This window comes from Crocuta crocuta, unplaced genomic scaffold (assembly GCF_008692635.1).
Source record: "Crocuta crocuta isolate KB4526 unplaced genomic scaffold, BGI_CrCroc_1.0 scaffold255, whole genome shotgun sequence".
Taxonomy (NCBI): domain Eukaryota; kingdom Metazoa; phylum Chordata; class Mammalia; order Carnivora; family Hyaenidae; genus Crocuta; species Crocuta crocuta.
This window is the reverse complement of record NW_027530670.1, coordinates 900048-908932: the sequence shown is the minus strand read 5'-3', so window position 1 is coordinate 908932 and position 8885 is coordinate 900048. Positions and strand designations below refer to the sequence as shown.

The window sequence follows — 8885 nt, the reverse complement described above, 5'->3', positions numbered from 1 at the left end:
GTGACTCCCTCTCTCTCTGACCCTCCCCTGCTCACGCTGTCTCTCTCTCTCTCTCTCTCTCTCCTAGAAATAAATAAAACATTTAAAAATAATAATAATAATAATATTTTAGACATATTGGGTTAAATAAAAGAATTACTAAAATTAATTTCACCTGTTTCTTTTTACTCTTTTTAAAATGTTTATTTATTTTGAGAGAGAAAGAGAGCGAGCGAGCAAGGGAGGGGCAGAGAGGGAGAGAAAGAAAGTATCCCAAGCACGGTTTGCACTGCCAGAATACAGCCTGACATGGGCCTCAAATTCATGTACTGTGAGATCATGACCTGATCCAAAATCAAGGGTCGGACACTTAACCAATTGAGCCACCCAAGTGCCCCTCTTTTTACTTTTTAAATGTGGCTGCTAGGGGCGCCTGGGTGGCTCAGTCGGTTAAGCGTCCAACTTCGGCTCAGGTCATGATCTCACGGTTCATGGGTTCGAGCCCCACATCAGGCCCTGTGCTGACAGCTAGCCCAGAGCCTCGAGCCTGTTTCGGATTCTGTGTCTCCCTCTCTCTCTGACCCTCCCCTGCTCATGCTGTCTCTCTCTCTCAGAAATAAATAAAAAAGCATTAAAAAATTAAAAAAAAAAAAAAAACTAAATGTGGCTGCTAGAATATTTTTAAATATGTATGTAGCTTGCACTTGTGATTCATATTTCTTTTCATCATAGTGCTGGACCAGAAATACATGAATCCTTCATCCTTTATTTTTTTAATGTTTGTTTATTTTTGAGAGAGTGTGCACAAGCAAGGGGAGGGGCAGAAAGAGGGGGAGAGAGGAGCAGAGAGAGGGAAAGAGAGGATCCAAAGTGGGCTCCGCGCTGACAGTACTAAGTCCAGTGTGGGGCTTGAACTCATGAACTTCGAGGTCATGACATGAGCTGAAGTCAGATGCTTAACTGACTGAGCCACCCAGGTGCCCCAAACCTTCATCCTTTAACATAGTTTAGTACCATATTTGAGGTTGAGAGCCCAATACATAAGTCAAAATATCCCAAAAGAACCACTGCAAATAAGCTGTGACTTCTTGGCTTATCTCTTGGTACTCCTGCTAGAATGCTTTAGAAGTTGTAACTCTGTGCCTGGCTGAACTTTAAAAAATAAACAATAAAAGATCTGTAGCTAATGCAGTAGAATTTTTATAAATAGTCTTGTTTCAAAGCTCTAGACTTAATTTCATTTTGATGCTTACACTTGGGAACTTTCTCTTCCATCTGTAACATAAACATACTAGTTGTGCTGCTGAGCTGATCTCGTACATGAAACCAAATTTCATAAGACAAGAAAGACCCAGAGTTTCAGGTGCTGGGTGTCTCAGTCAGTTAAACATCTGACTCTTGATTTTGGCTGAGGTCATGATCTCATGGTTCATGAGATTGAGCCCCAGGTCAGGGCTGTCACCGAAGAGCTCGCTTGGGATTCTCTGTCTCTTCCTCTCTTCCACTCATCCTCTCAAACTAAATAAACAAACAAACAAATAAACAAACTTTAAAAAAAAGACCTAGAGTATGTAAAGCAGCTGTGCTCATATGGAGACAGTTTTGCCACCTCCACCTGGAGACATGTGGCAATGTCTGGAGAAAACTTTGGTTGTCACAATTGAGGGACATTAACTGGTATCTGCAAGGCATAGAGCAGCCCCCACAAAAAGAATTACTCTATTCAAAATATCAGTGGTGCCCAATTTGAAAACCCTGATCTAAAGTACTCTATTTAAGAATGCCCATGTGTTCATTTATGTGAGAACTGTAAGGCTAATGGGGTTAAAGTAGCATACATGTATAATAAAAATCTAAGTAGAGTTTCTACTTTGCCGTGTAGTAGCTTTGTGACTGAGCAAATTCTGTGACTTCTCTAGATCCGAGGTTTTTGGGGTTCTTTGGATCTGAGATTTCTTAGATCTGCTAAATGAAAATAACAATAATTTTGCCTTACCCATCTCATGAGTTTATGAAAGTCAAGTAAGATTTTCATTTGATTAATATTCTAAGTGATATATGAGAACATAATTTGTAATAGTGTCAGCATTATATAGCATTGTTGATGCTTTACATATTCTGTTAGAATACTAAGGCTTTTTTCATGATTGACATTAGTTTTGACTTCATTGGAAACTAATTTTATTTACATTGGAGATCAAAGTTCTTTGGCTTGGTACTTTTAATCAGAGCTTTAATAACTGGAAAACACAGAAAGCCAGTCAAGCTAGCTTAGGAAAAAAGAGATATATTATAAGGATACAGCAGAGCTTATAAGCAGAGAACAGGAACTGCTGAACAGCAGGGCTTCATAGGAACCAGAACTGCAAAGAAATCAGGACTAGAGGTTAATCTCACTCCTTTTTCTTCCTCCTCGTCTCCTCCATGGTATCTCTGCTCCCTTCTTTTCTCTGCAGACAGGCTTCCTCTTTGTATCATTGAGTTTGTATGTAGCTCATCACAGCCTTGCTGTCTCAGGCTTCTCATCCTAAGCCAACTCAGGATTTTCCTTTATTTCTTAGGTCAAATTCCAGGGAAAGAAAATTCGTGGACTTAGCTTGACTTTATAAGCTAGGCCACATAGGGCATAGACCACTGGCAATCCTTACATATACCATCTTTTCTGGTTATCAGGGTTTATGGCTGGGGTGGCAGATTCTCCTAGAACATGGGTTAGAGAATTACCCCCAAACCTGCCTATGGATATAGGCAGTTTGAATGTGGATGATATTTCATATATATTTTCCATACTTTTCTCTATGTGATCTTGAGGAAATGAGTCTTGCTTTTCTGAGCCTCTTCCTTTTATCTCTAAAAGAAAGGTATTTAATCAGTAGTTATTAATCAGGGGCAGACATGAGATTGAGCTATGGAACTTATTAAAAAATAACTCATGACTGGGGCGTCTGGGTGTCTCAGTCAGTTGAGCATCCAAGTTCCTCTCAGGTCACGGTCTCGTGGTCCGTGGGTCCGTCAGGCTCTGTGCTGATGGTTCAGAGCATGGAGCCTACTTCAGATTCTGGATCTCCCTTTCTCTCTCTGCCCTTCCCACACTAATGCTCTGTCTCTCTCCCTCTCAAAAATAAACATTAAAAAATTTTTAATAATAAAGAAATAATAAAAAAAATTTTTTAAATGACTGAGATAAGTCTCTAGAGATTGGATCAGTAGGTCTGAGATAGAACCCAAGAATTTTATTTTTTAATAATATTTTTAGTTTTTTTAATTCAGAGAAGTTTTAAAGAAAAAACACCCCAAATGACCAATGATCTTATTATATAGATAGCTACAATGTACTTTTTTTTTAAAAAAGGTAATCATGTTTACTTTTAGAAAATCCATTTGTTTTGTCTTCAGTTTCTTTCATCAGTGTTCTATAGTTTTCAGAGTATAGGCCTTTCACCTCCTTGGTTAAGTTTATTCCAACGTATGTTATTCTTTTTGGTGCAGTTGTAAGTGTACCTGTTTTCTTAATTTCTCTTTGTGCTTTTTTATTAGTGTATACAGAAACATAACCAATCCACATATTCATTTCGTATACTGCTATTTTACTGAATTCTAGTTTATTAGTGGAATCCTTAGGGTTTTCTGTGTATGATATCATGTCATCTGCAAAAAGTGAAAAAGTTTAACTTCTTTCTTTACAATATGAATGCCTTTTATTTCTTTGCTTGTCTGACTGCTATGGTGGGACTACTTTCTTATACCATGCACAAAAGTAAACTCAGAGTGGATTAAAGACTTAAATGTAAGACCTAAAACCATAAAACTCCAAGAAGAGAACACAGGCAGTAATTGCTTTGACATTGGCTATAGCAACATTTTTCGTAGCTGTGTCTCCTAAGACAAGGGAAACAAAAGCAAAATAAACTGTTGGGACTACAGTAAAATGAAAAGCTCTTGCACAGCAAAGGAAACCATCATAAAACAAAAAAGCAACTTACTGAATGGGAGAAGATCTGTGCAAATGATATATCTAGTCAGGGGCTATCCAAAATATATAAAAAACGTAACACCAGAAAGACAATCTGATTAAAAATGGTCAGAGGACCTGAAAACACTAATTCTAAAAGATATTGCACCCTTGTGTTTATTACAGCATTACTTACAGTGGCCAAGATATGGAAGCAGCCCAAGTGTCCATTGATAGATGAATAAAGAAATTGTGGTGTATTTAAAATGGAATATTTTGCAGCCATAAAAAAAAAAGAAAATGAATTCTTGCCATTTGTGACCACACGGATGGGACCTAGAGGGATTTATGCCAAGTGGAATAAGTCAGGGAAAGACAGATACCATGTGGTTTCACTTATTTGTGGAATCTAAAAAAACAAAACAAATAAATTAACAAACGAAAAGCAGAATCAGCCTTATAAATGCAGAGAACAAACAGATGGTTGCCAGAGGAGAAAGATGTGGAGGGATGGGCAACATGGGTGAGAGAGAGGGGAGATACAGGCTTCCAGTTCTGGAAATGAATACATTGAGGGAATAAAAGGCACAGCACAGGGAATATAGGCAGTGGTATTATCATAGTGTTGCATGGTGACAGATGGCAGCTACGCTGTGGTGAGCATAGCATAACACATAAAGATGTTTAATCACTATGCTGTATACCTGCAACTAATGTAACATTGTGTATCAACTATACTCAAGTAAAAAAAATATTAAATTTAAAAAATGAATCAAATTGTACACTTGAAAAAAAATCCAAACAATGTAGAGAGGTAAAAATAAAAAGTGAAGGACCATTACCCAATAATAATTGGTAGAAATCTCTGGAGGTTTTTTTGTTTGTGTTTTAAGTCTTCCTGGAAATTCTAAGGTGTCCCATGGTTCCCTAAAGGTCCCCCTGTTCCGATACTTCTTTGATTAATTCCTTTCTTGAAAGAGAACATACTTTCAAAAATTCTTCAAGTTGCTTTCATTTTATCTTTCTGCAAGAGTATAAATTATTTACATCCTAAGATAGAAATTTACCCATATCACATAACAAAAGTTCTATCTGCTATGTGCATCAGGCCTTCATAGTAAATGGAATTTTAAGTCCTGAGCTAGGCAGTAAACTCACCAGTTATCCTCAGCCCTGCCAGGTTTCTCACTCTGTGAATACAAAACTCTGCCAGTTAGTTACTGCTGGGCTACCGCATCCTGCACACTGTGGGGTTCATAGAGTGAACTCTAGAGCTAATCTGCTTCAAGCCCTATTTCTCAGCCTTGGACCTTGGGCAAGTTACATTACTTAACTACCCTGAGCCTCATTTTTCTTATTTGTAAATCATAGGAAATATTTAATTCATTGGATAGTCGTGGAGGACCAATAAGCCAGCGCATGCGAAGCACCCACCACAGCACATCACATAAAGCACCGCCTCAGTAAATGGTAGTTAACCTCTTTATTATCAAAGTCACTTTGGAATTCAGTCTCAGATTCAGCACTTTATTTACCAGTGGATTTGTACCTTCTCAGGACCCTAGGATGTTAAAGCTAGGAGGGACTTAGTACTGTCTTCTTGTACAGCGATTTTCAAGCTCTGATTTTTGTGGGGGGTTGGGTCCTAGGGTTTCTTTGAGGTCCCTCAGGGACTAGCAAAGCTCTGAGCCACCCACGCCTGCCTGGGCCAGTAGAAGCAGGAATACCATTATCCGTTTTGCACAGTAGACTGCTGTGTAAGATTTCATCTGGCAAAGGAATTTTTAAAATGTTTAAAAAAGAAAAAAAAATCACTGATTTAGTACAATATGTTCTCTATACAGACAGGCAATCAAACCCTACATGACTTGCTCAAGGTCACACAGTGAATTTATGGCAGAGCTGAGGTTATCTCTTAATTCTCAGAACATACATTAAGCAAGATAGTAAAGAAGTCATTTTCTGTAGATGGTTTTAGAAGATGATTAGTGTTTTACTGGTGGTAGCCTCTCTCTTGCCTTTGAGACATTTCCCTTGTGGTTATGTATCAGGTTTTTCTTTGACAAAAACTATATACATCCTTGAGTGAAATTACCAATACAGCCTTGAAATACCTCTTATAGCGTTAGCCTCTTAATTTAGCTTTTGAAATTTGGATTCTGTGCATCTTCACCCGTAAAATATCTGCAGAATCATCTATTGCTTTGAATTCCATGGTCATTGCCCTAGCCTGGTTTTCCTTCCATATTCATGATCATACAAACAACTTTTAGTCTCCTTGCCTCTTTTGTCTTTCACTTTTTCACACCATTACCAGAGTTCTCTCTCTTTCTTTCTTTCTTTCTTTCTTTCTTTCTTTCTTTCTTTCTTTCTTTCTTTCTTTCTTACTTACTTACTTATTTATTTATTCTTTTATAGTTTATTAAGTTGGTTTCCATATGGCACCCAGTGCTCACCCCAACAAGTGTCCTCCAGGCCCATGACCTCCCTTCGCCTCTGCCACCCCCATCAGCCCTCAGTTTGTTCTTAGTATTCAAGAGTCTCTGATGGTTTGCCTCCCTTCCTCTCCCCAACTATTTTTTTCTCCTTCCCCTCCCCACGGTCCTCTGTTAAGTTTCCAGAGTTCTCTTTCTAAAACACAGAGCTGATCTTGATTGAACCTTTACTTTAAAAATGTTAATGCCTAGAGCACCTGGCTGGCTCAGTCAGAGGAATGCGTGGGTCCTGATCTCTGGGTCATGGATTGTGGGTTCAAGCCCTGCACTGGATGGGAGAGTACTTAAAAAAGTAAACTTAAAGAAGACTCTTAATGCCTGCCTTTGCTTTCGTTGTCTAGGTTTAGTCTTCAGAATGGCATCAAAGCTCTTCCCGAATGTGGTCCTAATCTTCCCTTTCTTTTTCCTGTTATTCATTCTATCATATAGACATAACAGTTTCATAGTAAGTTTCTGCTTCCTCCAGGCCCTCTTCCATACTTTCGGTCATACTCTCTTTTCTGCCTGGACTGCTTGCCTCCCCACCTTGTTTTCACTTCTAGACAGCTTGCCCTAACCTACAGCTCTGTCACCCCAGGGCCCGCAAAGTGGAAAGTCATTATTCCATTTTTATGGTATCTTAATTTCTGAAATAGGTGATCATCTTTAAAAAGCTTCTAAAATCAGTACAGTTTTTTGAAGTCTTGTGGTGTTGAGTCCCAGAAAAATGATCTTCTACTGAATAAAGGTTACAGAATAGGATCATATGGATTGTAATGTCTCCTGCAGGTGACCCCAATGTCAAAAGCCTCTCTTTTTCATTGCTTTGATGTGCTTTTGAAATTGAAAATGGCTTTTACATTGTTTTTAGGACACATGTCCTAAATTATATGTCTATATATATGCCTTGAGCATGTTATGGAATACCTGCATACAATGGAGATGTTACTTAAGTTGATGTTTCTAGGATGGAAATAGATCTGTGAGCTCTAGCTATGCCTCCTTGTGGGTCTCCTTTTGATTTCTTCCACAGCTGCTGACTTCAGCCACAGAACAGAATTAACCTAGCTGGCTCAATGTGATAGAATCTTTGTAAAATGATGATCTGAGTCTGAAAACACTCATCGCAGTTTTATCTTTTTTATTCTGAAAACAATAATTTCATCTATTTTATATCTGTATAAATAATTTGAATCGTACTTTTTGTTTCATGTAGATTGTCTTACAAGGACATGCAACAAGAGTAACTGCTAAATCTCAGCAGAGTGGAGAGAAGGCATTTCGATGTGAATATGATGGATGTGGGAAATTATATACAACAGCTCATCATCTTAAGGTATATATAAAGGAAATGCTGTATCTAGTTATGACAGTACTTAGGACATTAAATGCCAACATGATATATTTGTAGCATTCAAATACCATTGTTTTCCCTCACTTACCAAGATATAGACACAGGCCAATGCTCATACACAGATCACATGAAACCATATGCAGATTTCAGAAACTGTCGACTCTTTGCGCACTTGGACTATGGTTTCTTCATCTGTTTCCCTAATGTCCCAAATACTACCAGGCACATGGTAAACACTGTATATATTTGAATATATTTTTGTCAGATGTGAAATTCATGTAACTTTATGAGAGGGATGTGTGTTATCATTCTGTTAACAGTGATTTGCTGAAATCTAGCAGAAGTTGGTGTTAACGTGTCCTGTGTTTCAAATATATAGGCCAAGTATTTTGCTTGCGGCTAAACACAACATGCCACAAATAGCTAACATTTATTGCATGACTTAGTGTGTCAAGAAGTGTGCATGTAGCCTATTTGGAGTCGCAACCCTAGAGTTCATCTCCATTACTTATTGCTGTGTCACCATGACATGTTACTTAGCATTTTAATACCTTGTTTTCCTCACACCGTGCTTGTGAGAAATAAATAAGTAGATATGTACCAGTACTGAAAAGAATGGCCTGGTACATGGTAAAGATTCAGTAGATGTTGGCCATTGTCATGATCATTCACATCAGTCACAGCAGCTCTCTACCGTAGATACAGTTAATGTCTCAGCTTTACAGAAAGGACTTTGAGGCTTAGAGAAGGCAAACGCCTCATGGTGAAGCCTTGCCTTCTGTAGCAGCAGCCTCCGCACTCTTAACCTTACATCATGTAGCCTCTGTCTACGCTCTCATCCTAGCTTTCACCGTGTATATGTTCTGTACAGACCCCTTTGACCACCATAGGAAAACTCAAACCTCTAATACTCCTGTTCCTTATTTAAAATGAGTACTTCTTAGGACGCCTGGGTGGCTCATTCGGTTAAGCATCAAACTTTGGCTCAGGTCATAATCTCATGGTTCATGGGTTCGAGCCCCATGTCAGGCTTTGTGCTGATAGCTCAGAGCCTGGAGCCTGCTTTGGATTTTGTGTCTCCTTCTCTCTCTGCCCCTCCCTGGCTTGCACTTTATCTCTCTCTCAA

At 38.6% G+C, this 8885-nt stretch overlaps 1 protein-coding gene across 4 annotated transcripts in view; it reads left to right on the top strand.

Moving 5' to 3' along the window:
- Nucleotides 1-8885, top strand: part of ZNF143 (zinc finger protein 143) — a 51110-nt gene that overhangs the window by 20598 nt on the left and 21627 nt on the right. For all 4 annotated transcript variants that reach the window (XM_077769134.1, XM_077769135.1, XM_077769136.1 and 1 more), the window contains one exon: nt 7622-7741. In XM_077769134.1, coding sequence (XP_077625260.1) covers nt 7622-7741 — 120 coding nt within the window. The remainder of the gene's footprint in view (nt 1-7621; nt 7742-8885) is intronic.